General features: G+C 49.1%; 1 protein-coding gene and 1 pseudogene across 1 annotated transcript; one reads left to right on the top strand and one right to left on the bottom strand.

The window, feature by feature from the left end:
• Positions 1-13,614: 13,614 nt before the first annotated feature.
• LOC139008291 (large ribosomal subunit protein uL11-like) lies at positions 13,615-14,313 on the bottom strand (annotated as a pseudogene).
• Positions 14,314-16,705: 2,392 nt separating this feature from the next.
• NPW (neuropeptide W) lies at positions 16,706-18,782 on the top strand. Its single transcript, XM_070413774.1, is given in 4 exon segments — positions 16,706-16,764; positions 18,107-18,161; positions 18,163-18,242; positions 18,710-18,782. Coding segments are annotated over 4 exon segments (267 nt in total).
• The last annotated feature ends 2,707 nt before the right edge of the window (positions 18,783-21,489 follow it).

Below are 21,489 nucleotides of genomic sequence, written 5' to 3'. Positions count from 1 at the left end.
GCTTGAGCTGTTTAGAAAAGCCTCTGAATATAGGGTGACAGTTACCTAAATATTTGCGGAACGCCCTTCCTAAAGGCACTCCGCCTGAAATTATTATGTTTGAAAGTCTCAGTGACTCTTTATGTACATATTTAACTAAATGGGCTTGTCTAGCCAAAAGTACAAAAGTAATTAAGAGTATCAGTGGGGCCCAGCTGTTGTGGTTCTGTGGTTGAGCATCACCCATACACCAAGAGGTCATAGGTTGGATTCCCAGTCAGGGAATATGCCCGGGATGCGGGCTCATCGCCAGTAGGGGGCGTGCAAGAGGCAGCCCATCGATGTTTCTATCTCTCCTCTCCATTCCTCTCTAAAAAAATAAAAATCAATAGACTCATTAAAAAAAAAAAAAAAAAGTATCAGTGGCCATTTTGGGGAATCTTTGAGACTCTCAAACTTTTCTTTAAAACAATTGGACAATCCATGCGCTAAAACTGGCAAAGATAAATAAAATGCTATTTTGAAACTTCAAACGTTACCAAGAATCTGAAATTGCCTCATTGTGCAATAAAGTTTGAGAATTAACTGAAGATACTGAACTTCCAAAGAGAGAGGACATGGCTTCCTCGCCTCCAGCATTTTCTTGTCCTTTACCCCCCACCCCCCCCACCCCTCCTACCCCAACTCCTTTGCCTCAGGCTCTTCTTCTCCATATCCTCCTCTGAGGCCATCTGGCCTTCCACTATCAGCTTCTTTGCCTGCAACTCTACCTCTGTTGCCTTTCTTCTCTGAATTTCAAGTTCAGCCCTCTGAGGATCCTAATAGACCTCAAGCTTCATATGTTCCTTGGACTAAAGCTGAATTATGAGCCTTAGAGAATTTCCTAAAGCAACTGAGGACCCTCAAACATCTGTTGAAGAGTTTGATAGTTACTCAAACCTACCAGCCTGGGTTTTCCAATTTATAATCAGCTAGTTCATTTGCTAGTCGTCAAGGACCAGTCTCAGCATTGGATGAGACTGGCCTGCAACCCAGGCATGTGCCCTGACCAGGAGTCAAATCTGCAACCTTTTGGGTGCAGGGACAACGCCCAACCAACTGAGACACACCAGCTAGAGCAAGACTGCTAAGAATTTTTATTTTCAGCTTTGGCAAATGAAGGCCCCTCTACAAAAACAAAAGCCTCCTAGATTCTTCTGTTACTGCAAAGAGCCGGGACATTGTAAAAGAGATTGTTGCAAATTTGGGCGCTTCAGGTGCCTCCAGCCTTCCCAAAGTCTTCCTAATCACCGGTGATGTGGCTCTGAGAACTACTAGGTGTTCTTCCCAATCCTCCCTCTTAATCGGCTTGGAGAAACTTTTCTCCAGATTGGCCATGAATCATTGTCCTAAGCTCAACCCACTGCTGTAAAGCAGCCCTGCTTCAGATTAATAAAGCAGTTCTAATTGTGGGATTTTTTTTTTTATTTGCATATTACCTCTTTATTATATAGGATTACCTTTGGTTTATACTCAAGGTTTGCTTTTTTTGTCTCTAATTGTGGGATTTTAAACCTCAATAGGTTTCTGAATCTATTCTTTTTGTTTATGCCCTTTAAGAGATACACTTTTTAAAAAATATATTTTTAAAATTGCTTTTTAGAGAGACAGAGAGAAACGTTTATGCAAGAGGGAAACATTGATCAGCTGTTTCCTGCACATACACACAAACTGAGGATTGAGCCCTCAACCCTGGCATGTGCCTTGACTAGGAATCAGACTAACAATCCTTCAGTGCACAGGATGACCCCAACCAACTGAGCCACACTGGCCAGGGCATCCTTCTTTGTACCTCTGTTTGTTTTAAAGCAGTTTTCTTTGGATTTTTTTTCCCCCCAGAGAGAAACATCAATTTATTGTTCCACCCATTTATGCATACATTGGTTGATCGTCTGCCCTTTCCGAGGATTGAAACCACAACCTTAGTGCATAAGAACGATGCTCCAACCAACTGAGATACCTGGCCAGGTCCCTATTCATTTATTAAGCTGAGACTTCCTAGGGAAGGGACCTGCCAGAATTTCTTTCTCCTGAAAGGGGAAAATCATTCTAGAATTTGACTGTCAAAATAGTTAATCAGGTGAACTGATTGACTCTTCAGCATCTTTTATTCCACTTCTGACCATACTGTACCTGAATCTAGGAACCCTGATGATTTGTCCCTATTGGACTAGCTGCCATCTTTTTTTTTTTTTTTGTCATCTTTATGGGTAAAATTTTCAATTGATATTGGCAGAATCCATATCTATTAAGATTCAAATAGATTGCTCAAACCCCCTTTCCAAATTAATTCTCCATAAGTAATGAAGCCCATAATCTATTAATAACAATAAAGGCATAATATGCTAATTAGACCAGACAGCCAGATGACCTTCTGGACAAAACCAAGGCTGCGAGGGCCAAGCCCCTTGCACGAATTTCATGCATCGGGCCTCTAGTATATATATAAACGGCTAATATGCAAAGTGTTCCCTCGGGAGTTCGACTGCCCGCTATGATGTGCACTCACCACCATTGGGCGGCGCAGGGCAAAGGAAGGCCCTGGCCGGCAGCAGGAAATCCCTGATCCACCCTGATCACCAGCCAGGCCTAGGGATCCTACCTGGGCACAAATTTCGTGCACCGGGCCTCTAGTAGATTATAAGACTCAGGGCTTCTGCCCAGCCGGCATGTCTCAGTGGTTGAGTGTCAACCTATGAACTAGGACGGGGGTGGGCAACCCCTGGCACGTGTGCCAAACATGGCACGCCAGTAACTTTGGCTGGCACACGAAACCCTCTCTTATAATCTTCCATTTACAATTTTTTTCTTAATATCGACTTTTTTATTTTTCAGATAAATTCAGTGTAGGTGCATCTTAGATAAATAAATAATTTTACATAACAAGTTATCTTAAAGACCATAGGCATAGATTGACGAGAGAGGGGAAGAGCAGTTTCTATGCCTCTGCCTTAACTCTCCCTGCCTTCCTAGATCCGACCAGTGTTTTGGTTTCATCCACATACGCTTGTGAATCTTTGTTCTCAGTGATGAATTTTGTTAAGTCTCGTAATAGGAGTAGCCTGACGGATGAAAGTAGTAGCTTGTGCATATCTCTGAAGGTCACGGAATATAAACCTGACGTAAAATCTCTGTCATCAGTGATACAGCAGCAAAAGTCCCACTGATAATATCAAACAGAGTCATGAAGTTTTCTGTCGGACTATCAGTGTACATGTATACATTAAAAAATAAATGTATTGCCATAACTGGTTTGGCTCAGTGGATAGAGCGTCAGCCTGTGGACTGAAAGGTCCCAGGTTCGATTCCGGTCAAGGACATGTACCTTGGTTGCGGGTACATCTCCAGTAGGGAGTGTGCAGGAGGCAGCTGATCGATGTATCTCTCTCATCGATGTTTCTAACTCTCTATCTCTCTCCCTTCCTCTCTGTAAAAAATCAATAAAATATATTTAATAAATAAATAAATAAATGTATTTTTCATCATCATATACTGTGTTTTTGTCGCTCGAATGAATTTTATTATTTCTTCAAGGTTCTTAACATACGTACACCTTAAGAGATATCTGGTAGGCATAACGTTCTCAAAAAATTAGGGTTGGCACGCAGAAGAATTTCGAGTCAGAGATTTTGCTGGTTTTGGCACGCACTCACAAAAAGGTTGCTCACCCCTGAACTAGGAGGTCACGGTTTAATTCCTGGTTGGGGCACATGCCCGGATTGTGGGCTCAATCTCTAGTGTTCCTCTCTGAAGTCAATAAAAATATTTTTTTTTTAAAAAGTGACTCAGGGCCTCATTTTTCCTTGCATTAGTCCCAGCAACACTCCCATTTTACCTGTAAAGATCCAAGGCTGGTGTTTTGTTCAGGACCTCTAAGGGGTAAACAGCATTGTTATCCCTCAACACCCTATTGTTTCTTTAAAATATATTTTTTATTGATTTTTTTTAGAGAGAGGAAGGAAGAGGGATAGACAGATAGAAACATCTTTTTTTCTTTTTAATATATTTTTATTGATTTCAGAGAGGGCAAGGGATAGAAATATCAGTGGTGAGAGAGTCATTGATCAGCTGCCTCCTGCACACCCCTCACTGGGGACCCAGCCTGCAACCCCAGCATGTGTCCTGACGGGGAATCGAACCAGTGACCTCTTGGTTCATGGGTTGATGCTCAACCACTGAGCAACATTGGCGACACCCTATTGTTTCTAATCCCCATACACCACTAACATCCATCCTTGTTGGCAGTAAATTCTTTTTTTGAAAATATATTTTTATTGATTTCAGAGAGGGAGAGAGAGATAGAAGCATCAATGATGAGAGAGAATCTTTGATCGGCTGCCTCCTGCACGCCCCCAACCGAGGACCGAGCCCGCAACCCGGACACCTGGAATCAAACCCAGGACCCTTCAGTCCTCAAGCTGACACTATCCCAGGGGTCCTCAAACTTTTTAAACAGGGGGCCAGTTCACTGTCCCTCAGACCGTTGGAGGGCCGGACTATAGTTTAAAAAAAAACTATGAACAAATTCCTATGCACACTGCACATATCTTATTTTGAAGTAAAAAAACAAAACGGGAACAAATACAATATTTGTATTTGCATGTGGCCCGCGGGCCGTAGTTTGAGGACCCCTGCTCTATCCACTTAGCCAAACCAGCTAGGGTGGAAGTCAATTCTTGACAGCAATTTATTTATGCCGTGCATTTTTAAAATTCCACTTGATGAAGCTAGCCAGTACCTTTCTTGCTCTCACTTGGAAAGGAAGACAATTTACCTGGACAGTAATGCCTCTGGTTTTACTAAAAGCCCTATTTCTCACAAATCCTGAAGGCTGACTTGGATGACATAACTTTCCCTAAAGATTCTACCTTGTTTCAGGACGTGGATGATTTACTTGCTCTTCCTCCCAGGTCTCGCAGGAAGACAGCATACGCCTGTTAGAACGTATGTCCCTTTTGCCCTTAAAGGGACATAACTTCTCTAAATGAAAATTACAATTTGTCCAAACTCAGATTTGCTCTTTGGGACATCTGATACCAGAATAAGGACTACCCTGGGCCCAGATAGGCTTCATGGTGTCCTAGGTTTCCCAAGGCCCAAAACTAAGCATCAGTTGCAAGGTTTTGTTGGGCTACTCAGCTATAGTTGAAACTGGATCCCAAATCTCTTAGGACAAAACCTCTGTAAGTTTTACCAAAGAATGACAGTCCTGACCCAATTTTATGGGAAGAACAAGACGACATGGCCTTTAAAGCCTTAAAGGAGAGTTTAATGAACCCACCAGCTCTTGGGCACCCAAATGATCAGATTCCCCTTTTACTCTTTGTACATGTTAAGGAAGGGAATGCCCTTGGAGTGCTCACCCAGAAACATGGGGATCACCATAGACCCCTAGGATGCTATGGTCAGCAATTGGACCCCGTGGTTCAGGGACAGTACCCCTCTTAGAGCCATTACTGCCCTTTTGGTTAAAATCACAGAGGAAATTGTGGGATCCCCTTTAACCGTCTTCGTGCCCCATGCAGTAGAGGCTCTCCTAGATTCTCTCTACACTCAGCATTTTTCAGTAAGTTGCCTTACATAACTTTCACGTAATGACTTGAGTCCAGCCACTCTTTCCTCCAGTCCTGGTGAAGCTCCTGTGGCCGCGTGGCACTGATGGATCACCACCTGAGTCCTGGTGAGGATCTACGACAGGCTCCTCTGGGTAATGCTGATTTCTCATGGTTTACAGACAGCCTATATTTAAAGAATGAAACTTGTAAGTCCTGCACTGGGTAAGCTAAACCTCCTTTGAAATCATGAAGGCAACATTTTAACCGAGGCTACTTCACAGCAGGCCGAATTCCACTGCAAATAAAATTAGAAGTGGCCCTATGTTCGGGAACCATTGGCTGTTATACTTCAGTGAGGGCGAACCTTTTGAGCTCAGCGTGTCAGCATTTTGAAAAACCCTAACTTAACTCTGGTGCCGTGTCACGTATAGAAATTTCTTTATATTTGCAACCATAGCAAAACAAAGATTTATATTTTTGATATTTATTATATATTTAAATGCCATTTAACAAAGAAAAATCAACCCAAAAAATGAGTTCGCGTGTCACCACTGACACGTGTGCCATAGGTTCGCCGTCACTTATACTTCTACCTGCTGCGTTAGCTATTAAGAGCCCGGAGCACTCTAAACTGGATTCTCTGTAAGTTAAAGGAAATCCCCTTGCTGACACTTCCTCAAGGGATGTGTCCCTTAAGGGAACCAGCAGTAGTCAAACTTCTGTCATGGTCCAAAGGGATCATTTCCACAGCTGAAACTTAGGAAAACTGGCTAGAGACGCCCAACAGTTGGCTCCAGCAAAAGAAAAACAAAATTGGAAATCCAACAATCGTTGGTTTGATAAAACGAGAAAGCTCTGGTTTGGACTCAGTTCTGCTGGAGACTCTAAAATTTCCACTCCTGACTATTATACATGCATTAAACCATTGGTCCGTTTGACAAAGTGGTAGCATTTATGAATCACTGTTGGTGGGGAAATATTAATAAGGCCATGAAAGCATCTACCTTTTCCCACCTGTCCACAGTATGACCCTGGAAAGCCTGTTCACGCTGCTCCTGGACATCTTAAATTGCCCACGGGACCATTCAAGGTTTGGCAGATTCAGCTTCCTCTCTCTCATGTTTTAGTCATGATCAGTATGTTTTCTCACTAAAGTGAAGCTTTCCCTTCTAGACAAGCTACTGCCTCTCCGGCTAAAGTTCTCGTGGAGGAAACAGGGCAGGTGAGCACCTCCAGAAGCAAGAGGCAATCTGTTTTGGAAGCAAACTTGGCCAGCTGTATTCCTGCCCCTACCTCAACCCTGGCCCTGTACTGAGACTGGCATTTTTCATCTATTGATGCCCTCCCAGAGGGGAAGATAGAACCATTGAAGTCTCCTCAGGGTGCTTGGGTAGATGGAGAACTCCATGAAATTTTTCTTCTTGCCAGTTCCCACTGGGGGGCTCATTCAGCTCTCCAGTGGGGTGGGGGTGGGGGGTTCTGAGTCTGTCCTGACCGGGAAGCCCTGGAAGGGTCAGAGGGCGTCAGGGAGCTTCCCCCTCCCTCCCCGCAATGCCAGCTGCTGGCTGGGAGCACCTCGCTGTGGCTCCCATGGTTTGCTGCACTTTGAGAGCTGTTTGCGTCCAGCATTGTGACATTTCCCAGGTTTGTTCATGGAAAGCTTGGGCTGGTGACATCTGCCAGGGAATCTGACTTTCTCTTCCTGGAAATGAGGCAGGAACGACACTGTTGGGGGATAGGCTTCTTTTTTTTTTTTTTTTAAATATATTTTATTGATTTTTTACAGAGAGGAAGGGAGAGAGACAGAGAGTTAGAAACATCGATGAGAGAGAAACATCGATCAGCCGCCTCCTGCACATCTCCCACTAGGGATGTGCCCGCAACCCAGGTACATGCCCTTGACCGGAATCGAACCCGGGACCCTTGAGTCCGCAGGCCGATGCTCTATCCACTGAGCCAAACCGGCTTCGGCGGCTTCTTTTTTCTTTTAATATATCTTACTGATTTTTTACAGAGAGGAAGGGAGAGGGATAGAGTTAGAAACATCGATGAGAGAGAAACATCGATCAACTGCCTCCTGTACATCCCCTACTGGAGTTGTGCCCACAACCAAGTTACATGCCCTTGACCGGAATCGAACCTAGGAACCTTGAGTCTGCAGGCTGACGCTCTATCCACTGAGCCAAACTGATTAGGGCCTTTTTTCTTTTTTAAAGTAGTCATTTATGTTAAAGGAGCCATGTGGGTTCTGTAATTCATGCTCTGTGGGCACCTACTTTGTGCCCTATCAGAAAAAGACACTTGGGGATGCTGTCAGTCTGTAACGGGGTGGACAGAGATGGACCTGGGCCTGGGAGAGATGTGGGGTGCGGGCACAGTCGGGGAGACTATGGGCTTACTCAGAGGGCACCTCCCAGCTTTGCCAGAGCCTGCCCTGCCAGCCAGTCTTGAGTAGCATGATGAAACCAAGTTTCCCAGCACTCCTGTAGCTTCCTTCCAAGAAGGAAGGCACTGCAGAACCTGGGAGGCTAAGAAGATTGTGCAAGCAACCTGCCCAGGACAGCGGTTAGGCCAGTTAATCAAGTTAAGGATTGGCAAAAGGGCCCCGGTCCCTAGCCTTGACCCTCACTATGGGACTTAAAGCCTTTTACACAAAAGTGGGTAAAATGGTCGGAATGGAAAAGAGAAGTTTCTAGGTACTCCTTGATAATGGTATGTATATCCATGAACTGTGGCACCAAAGCCTCTTGCTGAATCTGACTCAATGAGATTGAGAGAACATGAAAATCTAATGATCGGTAGATTATGAGAGCTGGAATATTTAAATAAGCTTTATGTAAAGAAGTTGTTCATCAACCTATGAACCAGGAGGTCATGGTTCAATTCCCAGTCAGGGTATATGCCCAGGTTGTGGGTTTGATCGCCAGTGCAGCGTGCAGGAGGCAGCCGATCAGTGATTCTCTCTCATCATTGATGTTTCTCTCTTTCCCTCTCTGAAATATTTTTTTAAAGTTGTGTCTCCTTTAACTAATGTTTTATGGGAGTGGATATTGTGTCCTACTGGGGCACACTTCCCCTACCTACTATTGTAAAACCAAGACCAGTTGGTAAGTCCCAATAGGGCCTCCAGTTAGAAATGTGAGGGTTGATGGAATTCAGGTAAAAGTTAGGAGAACTGGCCACTATGATCAAAGAAGGTAAAAACAGATGAGTTCAATTGAGCAGGCTTCATGTGAAGTCGTGTCTCTTACCTGATTGTGTTACGGGGTGGACATTGTATCTAACTGGGGAACATTTCCCTACCTCGTCTTGTAAAACAGGCTTGTAAATGCGTCCTTCTGGCCACATTAACTGGACATGCTGAATGGAGACCTGTGTGATTGCCTGAGCCCACACAGGATGGAATAGAAGCTAGAGCAGCTTCTCTGTGCAATCGCCCATGTGGCGTGTGGGCTGGGGCTTGGCAGCATTCATGAGCACTTCCTATTGATGGCTTCTGGGACATTGGACAAGAGAATTTTCATTTGTGGAGCATTTTCTACTTTGCTATCAGACATAAACTGAAGCTACTCATGCCTGAAGGACATAAAGTGATCTTGAAACCTGGAATACCCACCATGTCTTGGGTGATGACAGAAAAATGCTCTAATAGGTATTACAGGGCCCAGAAGAGTAAGATAATGAAATGGAATTGATTTATACAAGACCATGCTGCCTGGCGATAGCAAGGAGATAGAAGGAGGAAGTGTCTTTTCCCCTAGGACTGACTTAGGAACTGTGAGGAGCTGCTAGCTTCTATTGTCACTTGGACAGTGCCCTATAAATAGCTCTTGGCTGAGCAACAAAGAGCTGCTTGGCTTGTGAACACCAGTTCCAAGGTAAACGGGCAACATCCTGTTTGGAAGGCCACGACTCTGATCAAAGAAGGTAAAAAGAGATCAGTTCAATGGGCTGAATTGCTTGCTGTTTTTCCAGGAGTGACAGAAGAATTGAACAGCAGTGAAAGCTCCTTCCTTTGGGTTTTTACTCAGTCATGGGCAGTAGCCAATGGTCAGGCATGAGGGCCATGGACATCTGGCTTATTAAAGGGACGCCGAAGTCCCTGTGGGACTTTGAGGGGTACGTTAAAATAGGACAAGTTGATGCCCATCTGAAGAACCCCCTTCCAAGTTCGGAAGGCGATTGGCACCACCAAGTAGACCCTTCGGTGCGCTCAGTTGTGGCACCTGGGCCCATGACGTGAGTGGACAAGGGGGGCTGCGGCAATACAGAGATGGACCGAATCTAGACATAGTCCTCTTGCACCCTGCAAGGCACAAGGACTGTGTCAACAAGGGACAGACTGCAAATGCCTCTGGGGGAGATTTCCTGGGGGAAGTGGGTTATATTGGACCGATGCCAGCAGCACTTTGGGGCTATAAATGGGTCCTACCAGGAATAGACATTGAACTCCAGACTGGGCTTTGCATACCGAATGGCAGATACAAATGATGCACAGAATACTGTTCAAGGATAGGAACGGAAAGTACTGTGCTTGTTTGTACCACCAGGTTACATTTCTTGGAACCAAGGAACACCCTTTACAGCCAGTACTGAATGTCCCGCAATAGGCAGAGAGGTGTCCTCCTCAGTCGGAGTTTGATAGAGGATTTAAATGGGCAGTTCAAACACTGGTTATCGAAAACGGCAGGAAGGGCTGGCTTATATGCCTTCTCCAGTGTGTGCTCACACTCAGTCTGAGGGGGGCTTACTGTTCTGGGGAAGGGATGGGGGGTGCTGGTGTGACTAATTCTTGCCCACATTACTGTAGCTTTTTCCCCCTACCTGGCAGTGGTCCCAGGACCAGGGGTACAACTGCGGGTGCTGGAAGCAGGGAGGATTGTTAAGCAAGAAACTGTTAACTACTGTTAAAGCCTTTATGCCAGAATTCCTAAGGGCCTGAGGGGATAGGTTGTGCCTTCACCCCGTCAGGCAGAGTTGGGGCTGACAGTGGATGCTGATGTGTTGCCTAGTGGTTCGGGCAGCCCATGAGTTCGGCAGCCTGTCTGAGTGAGAGTGGCCTCGGGGGAGGCACTGGCTGAACTAGCGTGGCTGCCTGCAATCTGGACCCGGACGTGGCAGAACCTAAAGACCCTTCAAAGGGTGGAAAAGTCTGGGTAATAGAAACAACAAATGGAGAGAAGGAGAAATAATAGCAGAGGACAAAGGGGTGAATAATTGGGTTATGCAACAAGGGAAATCCAACATTTTATTTTACTTATTTTTTATTTGTTTTATATTTTATTGATTTTTACAGAGAGGAAGGAGGGATAGAGAATCAGAAACATCGATGAGAGAGAAACATTGATCAGCTGCCTCCTACACACCCCCAACTGGGGAGGTGCCTGCAACCAAGGTACATGCCCTTGACCGGAATCAAACCTGGGACCCTTCAGTCCACAGGCCGACGCTCTATCCCCTGAGCCAAACCGGTTAGGGCAACATTTTATTTTGTAATACTTGAAGAGGGGCTCAGCAAGAGATGATACAGTCTGAAGGGGTGAAGCCATGCTTTTCCCGAGACCACCTATTCTGTTGGAACCTGACAGGTTTGAATGGCCGCTTGCAAACTGAATGACATCACCCTGGAAGACATTTGCATATGATAAAATGACGGCTGGATAGTTACTCATGGCTGAATGAGATTCTAGTAATGGACAAGTGTCTTTTTTAGAGAGAGGAAGGGGATGGGGGAGAGAATTGATCCCAGGGATCAAACCCACCTTTTGATGTACAATACAACACTCGAACAGAGCCACATCAATTGGGGCTGGACCAGTATCTTTTTGTTGTTAATCCTCACCTGGGGATGTTTTTTCCATTGATTTTGAGGGGGGCGGGGATGGGGGAGAAAGAAAGAAACATCAATGTGAGAGACATATTGATTGGTTGCCTCCTGCTTGCACCCCAACTGGGGCCAGGGATCGAATTTGCAACCCAGGTAGGTGCCCTTGACTGCGACTTTTCAATGAGTGGGCTCTAACCACTGAACCACACTAGTCAGGGCTGGACCAGTATCTTTTGACTTAAGTAATTTGCTGTGAGGGATCCGAGTTCAAAAACCAGAGGTTGGACTGTGATATGTGATTTATAAGATGTTTGGTCTTCATCCATGTTCCTGGCTTTACTACTCCCTAAACCAGTGGTTCTCAACCTTCTGGCCCTTTAAATACAGTTCCTCATGTTGTGACCCAACCATAAAATTATTTTTGTTGCTACTTCATAACTCTAATGTTGCTACTGTTATGAATCATAATGTAAATATCTGATATGCAGGATGGTCTTAGGCGACCCCTGTGAAAGGGTCGTTCAACCGCCAAAGGGGTCTCGACTCAGGTTGAGAACCGCTGCAAACCCTTGGAATTTCCCAAGTGTATCTTGTTAGGTTAATGAGGTGACTTTTGGAAGCACATAAGGATGGGGGCTGGTTGCCAGTGGAGCCAACCATGTGATTAGAGGGTTGGACTTTGTGTCCCATCCCCGTACATCAGGAGCGGGAAGAGGTTGAATCAATCACCAACTCCTAATGACTTAATCATAACTCTAATGAAGCCTCCATAAAAACCCAGAGGGGCAGTTCGCTGGTCCTTTTGTGAGAGCTTCCAGGTCGGTGAGCTTGTGGAAATGCGGGGAGAGTGATGCGCCTGAACAGGGCTTAGGGGCTGCCTGCCCTTTCCTGGTGCCTTGCCTTATGTGGCTCTTCTATCTGCCCCTGAGTCATATTCTTTGATAATAAACCTGTAATCTAGAAAGTAATATGTTTCTCTGAGTTCTGTGAGCCTCTAGCAAATGAACCAAGCCCAAGGAGTGGGTCACAGGAATCTGATGTGTAGCCAGCTCTGGTTAGAAACAGCTGGGCTTGCGGCTGGCTAATCGCTGAGGTATGTTGGAGGGTGGGCGTGGTCTTGTAGGACTGAGCCCTACCTGTGGAGTCATCTGTCTTCAGGTGGTGTCAGGATTTAGCTGAATGATTGGATACCCTATAGCATCTGAGAATTGCTTATTGTTGGGGGACCCTGCTATGTTGGAACCCCAAGTCCAACCTCTAAAAAGGATAGAGAATCACTTATAATCCTGGAATGCTGAAAGCTAGAAGTTCCTCAAATTTCCGAGGGAATGTGATTTTCATATACAAATTTTGTGCTCAGAAAAACTTTGAATCCAACACAAAATGTCATTAACATAAAAAAGACAAATTGTCTCCTATGTCCCCATTTGCGTAGTTCCTGTGCAGGGGCTTAGAAAGTGGATGTCCAGATTGGGGCAGGAGCCCACCACTTCCCAGAGGAAGGTCTCCAGAGTAAATACAGAATGGATGATGTGATGGGAGACCTTGTGTGCTTGAGAATTAGGAAATTTTATTGCAAGGAGCTTGACATATCTCTTACAGCATTTGGGGTGAAATAACAAAACCTCTCTATATAAAAGCCTGAACAACCAAACGACCGATCGACTGGTTGCTATGATGCACACTGACCACCAGGGGGCAGATGTTCAATGCAGGAACTGCCCCCTGATGGTCAGTGTGCTCCCACAGTCAACCTCCTGCGGCTGGCCAACCTCCCACAGTCAACCTCCTGCGACTGGCCCAGCTCCCACAGTCCCTCCCCTAGCCAGCCCGTGCCCCGCCCGCCCCCCCATCAGCCCCAATCGCTGGCCAGACCTAGGGACCCCACCCGTGCACGAATCCGTGCACCATGCCTCTAGTAAGTATATAAAAGAAATGACAGGCCCTGGCCAGGTGGCTCGGTTAGTTAAAGAAAGAAACATCCTGTACACCAAAAGGTTGTGGAGTTGAGCCCTGGCCAGGGTGCATGTCAGTCAATGTTTCTCTGACATTGAATTTTATTTTTTTAATCCTTACCCGAGTATATGTTTTTACTGACTTAAGAAATAGAGGAAGAAAGAAACATCGACCAGTTGCCTTATGTACTGTTTGGTTTTTTGTGGGGTTTTTTTGTTATCAAACAATGTTTAATTGAAATATTTTCCTTTGTAGTTCTTAACTAGCCGGACATTCCACTGCACCACTGTTGATACCATCTATGATGTCATGAGGGTGGCGGCCATCAACATTGCAGCCCACAGACTGGGCAGTGCCCAGGATCTCTTTAATGGTTCCAGAGAGTTCTCTAGCTAAAGATCAGTGCTGCATTTGTTGGGCAATGATGACAATCTCAGCAAAAGTGGTATTTCCACTGCGCTTAATGTTTGTTTTGGCTCTTTCTGTCTCTTGGTGGTTCTTTGAGGGCTTTGATGATCAAGGCAAAGGCAGAAGGCACTACTTCAGTCTGGGCCTGTCTGTTGTGAATGGTCAGTTTCACTGTAATCCTCAGACCCTTCCAGTCACCAGTTGCTTTGGTGATGTCATCAACCTTTTTTTTTAAATTTCAGAGAGGAAGGGAGAGGGAGAGATAGAAACATCAATGATAAGAGACAATCATTGATTGACTGCCTCCTGCACGCCCCATGCTGGGGATTGAGCCAAAACCTGGGCATGTGCAGGAATCGAACTGCAACTTCCTGGTTCATAGGCCAACACTCAACCACTGAGCCACGCTGGCTGGGCATCACCAACCTTTTTTGGAGACAGGCCCAAGGGGCCGATCTTGGGGGCCAAGGCAGATGTGGCCCCCACCTCCCCACTGGTGCACCTCGGGTATATGACTTTGATTTCATTGGGGTTTCACTTCAGCTGCATGGTGAAGGGTGTCAGTGACCCCGATTCAGGATGACCGAAGAAAGTTGCACCTGAGCCTCCCCCGAGCCGAAAAGGTTGATTCTTGTATGTGCCCTGACCGGGGGATTGAACCCATAACCTTGGTGTATCAGGACAACACTCTAACCAGCTGAGCTACCCGGCCAGGGCAGGCTGCCAAAATTCCTTCTGAAGACGTTAGGGGAGAATCCAGTCCTTGCCTTTTCCAGCTTTTGGAGGTCTCTGCATTCTGTGCCTTGTGGCCCCTCCATCTGCCAGGTGCAGCCTCCAACCTCTGTTTCCCTTGTCACCTCTCTGATTGCCTCCTTCCAAACTGAAGTACCCTTGTGATTACATTGGGGCGTCAAATTAAGGTCAGCTAATTAGTATCTTCAGTTTCATCTGCAACTTTAATTCCCTCTTACCATGTAAACTGAATATTCACAAGTTAGGGTGTAGTCATCTTTGAGGGAGGGCTTAGTCTACCTACACAAATGAGTAAAGGCCAAGGATGCTGCTAAATATCCTACAGTGCTCAGTACAACCCCACAAATGTCAATGGTGCTAAAGTGATAGATGGGGCTTCTGACTAGGAGTGGGCAAAAGGAGCACCCCTGGGAGCGGAAATTTATCTTGATCTGGGCTGTGTACACACAGGTGTATACATATGTAACATGTTAAGATGTGCACACTTTGCCCAGACATTGTGGCTCGACCCAGGAACCAAGAGATCACCGGTTCAATTCCAGGTCAAGGCACATGCCTGGGTTGTGGACTCGATCTCCAGGAGGCGGCCAATGGATGATGTTCCTCTCATCGATGTTTCTATCACTCTATCCCTCTCCCTTCCCCCCTCTCTCTAAAAATCGATAAAAACATTTTTTAAAAAAAAGATGCATGGTCCTAACCGGTTTGGCTCAGTGGATAGAGCGTCAGCCTGCGGACTGAAGGGTCCCAGGTTCGATTCCGGTCAAGGGCATGTACCTTGGTTGTGGGCACTTCCCCAGTAGGGGGTGTGCAGGAGGCAGCTGATTGATGTTTCTCTTTCATCGATGTTTCTAACTCTCTATCCCTCTCCCTTCCTCTCTGCAAAAAATCAATAAAATATATATTTAAAAAATAAAAGAAGATGCATGCACTTAAAGACCTTTAAAAGACCACCAATTTTAACAATAACAGGTAAGTTTGTGGTTTTTTTGGGATATATATATATATATATGTATATATATATATATATATATATATATATATATATTTCTTTATTGGTTTCAGAGAGGAAGGGAGAAGGAGAGAGAGATAGAAACATCAATGATGAGAGAGAATCATTGATTGGCTGCCTCCTGCACACACCCCACTGGAGATTGAGCCCATAACCCATGCATGTGCCCTTGGCCAGAATCGAACCTGGGACCCTTCAGTCCACAGGCCGATGCGCTATCCACTGAGCCAAGCCGGCTAGGGCAGTTTGTGGTTTTAAAATGCGTTTAATACTAGAAGAAACAGCTTCAGGAGTTGGAAGCAATTGCCCCCAGAAAGCAGGATTGGCGTGTGGAAGGGTGGCATGGAGACATCTTTATTTTTCCCCTCATATTAGAATTTGATGTATGATATATAATTTTGACATAATGGAGCCCTGGCCAGTGTGGCTCAGTTGGGCATCGTCCCATTTACCAGGAGGTTGCTGGTTCAATTCCTGGTCAAGGGCACATGCCTGAGTTTTGGGCTCAATCTCCAGTGTGTGTGTGTGTGTGTGTGTTCACGAGCGCTCAGGGGGAGGGGGGGGGTGGGGACAAGGGGAGGGCAGACATGCAGGAGGCAGCCAATCGATGTTGGGCTTTCACATAGATGTTTCCCTTCCTCTGAAATGAATAAACTATTCTTTTAAAAAAAGGACAACGTGGAGAGATTTGCTCATTCACTATGTCATTATGATGGAATTCATGTTGGGAACCAGGCTCTGTGCCTGGGGTTGGGGCCATGCGTGCAAAGCAGATGTGGTCCCAGCCAGTGGGGGGCTTGTGTGGTGTTGGGGAAAAGTGGTATGCAGACAGTCTGAAGCCGTGATCAGTTGCTGTCTAGGAGGGGCTGTTGTGTGGATGCAAGGAGAGGTGATTTTCCAGGAAGGAGAGTTCTCATGAGCTAGTAGGATCTTCACCTCCTACCAGGAAGGTTCGGCTCCAGGCCTCCATTGGTGCGAGGGATGGCAGAGGCTTTGTCACTGAGCCCCCCCTCTGCACTCCACATTGGGAGCCCCCAGGGTTCATCAAGCTCTTCTGCCCTTTGTTCCCCTGATCCAGCTCTGGGCTCCCTCTCCCGCGTGCCTTCTGCAAACTTGGTGTATAGGGATGACAGAGACCTGCCCAGCCAGGGCCCAAGAAATGGTCTTAGGGGGATCATGACTACAGAGGAGGCTGGAGGTTGCCAGGCCCTTCTTCTGCCCGGCCCAGGGCTGGGGTACGAAGAGGGTCTGACTATTGTGGGAGACTTGGGGAACCACTAGCCACTTAGGGAGGGCTTGATGTGGCCAAACTTGTGGTTTCAAGCATTTGTTCTGCTGCAGCTAGGAAATGGGTTTGTGGGGAGAAGCTAGGAGTGGAAGGGCAAAGTGTGTGGGAACAGATTTGAGAGCTGGTTATGTAAAAATAAGAGACAGCCCCTGGAGAGGAGATATACAGAGGGGTCCTAAATGGTGCTGAGGGCCCCCCACCAATCAGCTCTATTTGACCCAACCTGGGCTCTGCCAGCCTCCCTGTCTTTGCTCTGCTGGTGCCCCACCAAAACGAGCTCTGGGCCCGGCCAGTGTGGCTCAGTGGTTGACCGTCTACCTATGAACGGTTAGATTCCCAGTCAGGGCACATGCCGGGTTGCATGGGCTGGATCCCCAGTGTGGGGCGTGCAGGAGGCAGCCGATCAATGATTCTCTCACATCATGGATGTTTCTGTGTCTCTACCTCTCTGAAATCAATAAAAATATGTATTTTTAAAAAGAACTCTGGTGCCGAAACCGGTTTGGCTCAGTGGATAGAGCGTCGGCCTGTGGACTGAAAGGTCCCAGGTTCAATTCCGATCAAGGGCATGTACCTGGGTTGCGGGCACATCCCCAGTAGGGGGTGTGCAGGAGGCAGCTGATCGATGTTTCTCTCTCATTGATGTTTCTAACTCTCTATCTCTCTCCCTTCCTCTCTGTAAAAAATCAATAAAATATATTAAAAAAAAAAAACTCTGGCTAAGGGGCATTTCTTTGCCCCTATGCCCTGGCATTTACTCTTTGGAGGGGAAAAGGGCACCCTTAGGGGAGCACCAACATGAGTTCTATCTAAAGGCCTACTCAGCCCTGGCTGGTTTGGCGCAGTGGATAGTGTATCGGCCTGCGGACTGAAGGGTCCTGGGTTGGATCCTGGTCAAGGGCACTTGCCTGGGTTTCCGGCCGGATCCCCAGTGGGGGGCGTGCAGGAAGCAGCCAGTCGGTGATTCTCATTGATGTTTCCACCTCTCCCTCTCCCTTTCTCTCTGAAATCAATAAAAATATATTTAAAAAATAAATAAATAAAATAAAGGCCTGCTCAGCGAGGGTGCTCCAGTAACCCACATCCAGACGCAGCAACCTGGGCTCCTTTTCTCCCCGCATCCCTCCTCCGCGCTCTTGGGAGCCCAGCGAGTCCCGCGGGGTGAGCAGGGGAGGGGCCGTGAGCAGTTACAGTTGGACCCACCAGAGATCAACTCTCCGCCGGTAGCTTTCTGCGCTCAGGCTCCCAGGTACCCCAATCCACCTCACACCCAGGTCCAGCTGAGCCAGCTCCCTGCCTTGTACGGGGCCGCCGCTCGAATTGCCGCTGCCCGCAGGCGCCTGGTGTGAAGCACGCGGCTTGTCCGGGCTGCCACAGGGTGGGCCGCGCCGCGGGGCTGCTCGTGGGGCTGCGCTGCGCCTCACCGCCGGCCCCCTTGCCTGGGACCCTCGGCCTGCGTGCGCACTCCCTTGGGCATCCGCCATAGACACCCTCTACTCCAGGTTGCGCCCGCCAAGCTGTCCAGCCTCCCTCTGGGGTTCAGAAACCATGGGAGGCGCGACTCAGTAGATCCCGCGCAGGGCCCCCTGTCAGGGCGCCCTGGAGCCTGCGCCTGAAACCAAGCTGCCTGCACCCCGAGCAGCGGCTGGTGCCGGGTTCCTGGACCTCAGCGGAGCAGGCCAGGTTCCAGGGAAGAGGGAGGGGCCTCAGACGGCAGCGGACTCGGGAGGTTTGAGCACGGAGCGCAGATCCGCGTGCCCGATGACACCTTCCTACCTATTCATCCCTCATTACAAGCCGTGGAAGGCTTTCTTGGAGCAGGGGTGGGGGTGGGGGTGGGGTAGCGGAGAGCGCACAGCCCTCTCCCCATGGTCCTGCTATGTTCTTTCCAGAGTCTCCCGCTCAGCCTTGGTCCCAGCAGCGAACTGCCTTCGCGGGCCTCGTCTTGCTCCAGGGCGGTCCTGAGCTCAGTCCCGGCCCTCGGCGCCCCGGAGCCTGACTCAGGCTTAGGAGCTTTGGCCTCCAGAGCGCGAAGCTCTGGCCAAGCCGTGCTGTTTGATCAATAAAACTTGCCTGGTTCCTGCGCCTCACGTGGGACCCTTTTCCTCTGCTGTGTGTACTTTGCCATCTAGCTTTGGGACGCAAACAGCTGTGCCCACGCCCTGGAAAATGTCAGGAGCTTTCTCGCTGCCCAGTAGAATCTAATACCTGCCCCCCCTCCCCCCCCACGCCTCCATCTGTATGTCCAAGAGGGACGGAAGGGGAGAGAGACAGAGGCAGAAACACTACCTGGGCCTGGGTTCCCCTCTCCCCTCTCTGCCAGTGTTGCCCCTCCTGTTTCGGAGGTGGGGTCATCAGGCCAGGCCCTGGGGTCCCCAGGAAGGGAGGGGTCTGCCCTTGAGAGGGATAAGTCAGACCCTGGGTTCCTGCTGTCATTCACTAAGGTATAGAGGAAAGCAGGAGCCCAGACCTCACCCACACACACACAGCCTCACCCCCGCTCAGCTTCCCTCACTATGCCCCCTGGCCAGGTTGGGGAGATTATCTTCCCCAAAGAGGTGGGATCTCAAGACCTGGCAGCCCACCCAACCTTTCCCTGATCTCCCAGCATTCGTTCCAAACCTAGATTTCCTGGGAACCCCTTCCTCCTCTCAGCAGAAGGCTTCTGGAGAGGAAGTGGGAACCCCTGCCCCCTTAACAGCCATGCTCCTCCCTAGGGAGAAAGAGCCCCACCACCGAGTCCCCTTGCCTCCTCAAGGACCCTCTACCTCTTATCCCCCTGTTATTGGCTCCAGTCCTCCTATGTAGGGGCTTCCCTAGCCTTGGGCCTCGCCTCCCCTTGCCACGTACACAAACCCCCGTTTCCATGGGTCTCAGAGATGTTTCCCCAGTGCTCAACGGTGCTTGGCATCTAGTGGTCAGCAAATATTTGGTCACAAGTGCTGGAGCACTTGGCGAAAGGCCAGATTTCATGTGACCTGAGATATCCCAGGCCAGAGAGGTTGGTGCTAGGTACGTTGAGGGAGAGTAGCCCATGAGGGGCTCTGCAGAGTCTTGGCTTCTCTGCCTACATTCATATGCCACCCCTAAGTCCCTGTATTGCAAGCAGCCCTGGCGCGCCGACCTCACTCCAATCCCCACTCCGCAGAGCTGGACCCAGTCGCAGTCAGAGGGGTGGAGCCTGGGGCAGCCCTTCGGGCCATGCGATCCCACGCAGAGCCAGCAGGTGGCGCCACGCGGCTGCGCTTCTGGGCTACGGCCCGGCTCCGCGCCTCCAGCGGTGGGTGGGTCGCTGGCCGGACCCGAGCGGGGTGGGCGGGGCACGGCCGCCCCGGCGTCCTGGGTTGGCTTCCCGCCCCCCCTCCCTCTTTGGTACTCGTGGTTCTCCCCTCCTCTCTCCCCGTCGTCTCTGGGTCTCGTTCAGATTTTTCCCCGTCACCCTGGTCCCGCTGATCAATTTTGGGCTCGGAAGAGAGGCCTGGTGTCGTCTCCGGGAGGAGCCCTAAGCCTGAGGTCCCAGCTATCCCGCGGGGCCATTAGTGCCATTAGGGAGGGAGGCGGCTCCGGCCGGGGAAGCTCGGGGCCTTTACACAGGCGTAAGGTCCCCCCCACCCCACCCCCAGAGGGACACGAACCCATCCATCCTCCTGCTGTGACCAGGCCTCTGCCCACAGCCACACCCCAAGTCACCGCCCAGGCCCAGGCCCCGCCTATCGCTGGGGTGTTGCAGCCGGAGCTGGACTCAGAGCTCAGGGGACAGCCCCCTCCTTTCCCAGGCTGGACCGAACGACTGTCCAGGGGAGGGGAGCCCCGGCAGGTCTCCTCGCCCTCTATTGCAAGGTCCGCGTAGCCAGGTGGCAGGAGTGGGAAGGCCTGGGGGAGGGGGACCGCCCAGACCACCTCCGACCTGACTTCCTTCCGCCTCACCGTCCACCTCCCCTCTTCCTTTCCCAGAGACCCCAAACAGCTCGCAGCTCCTGGGCACCTTTCAGCCACGCTCCTGGTCCTCCGCCTTTGCCTGTGCTGCGTCTCTCGCCTTCATCGCAGCGCCTGAGGCTCAGGCTGGAGGAGGCTTGGAGCAGAGTTTGCCCAGGAGAGCTGCTGGTCGCCCTTCCCCCACCCCCACCCCCACCCCCTACCCCTCTACCCCCGGACTGTTACTTGAGGCCCTCCACACTGGCCCTGCTCCCTCTCGCTCATTCCTGTGCCCCCTTTGGAATTTTTACCTACAGTTCTTCCCTGCGCCTTTATTTATTTGTTGTTGTTACCCGCTTCCTTTGTTACCCACCCCCTCCTTACTCTTGTTACCTTCCCTTGTGTTTCCCGGCTTTGGGGCCTCCTTTGTTGCTCTTGGATCCAGTGTTTGTGCCTGGCCCCTGGCTGTGACCACATGCCCTGTGACCCCTCCCTCCAGCTGTGTTGTTCCCATCCGTCTTCACTCACAGGCTGAGTCCTTCGCTGTGGAAGGTGCAAAAGGCCCAAGGCTGATGGGGAGCTGCTGTCCCAGGGAGTGAGGAGGTCTCCAAGCCTTCTGACCCGGGGGACCTTGTCTGGTGGTCTCCCACTGAGCCACCTCCTTCAACTCCGGTGTGGCCCCAAAGCTACAGACTGGCAGGTCTTGGGTGGTCCTCATTGCTCTGGGGTAACCCGTTGGGGTGGTATAGGGTAGACC

This window comes from Myotis yumanensis, unplaced genomic scaffold (genome assembly GCF_028538775.1).
Source record: "Myotis yumanensis isolate MYYU_CA2020_CCGP unplaced genomic scaffold, mMyoYum1.0.hap1 SCAF_4, whole genome shotgun sequence".
NCBI classification, from domain to species: Eukaryota; Metazoa; Chordata; class Mammalia; order Chiroptera; family Vespertilionidae; genus Myotis; species Myotis yumanensis.
This window is presented reverse-complemented; position numbering and strand designations above follow the sequence as displayed.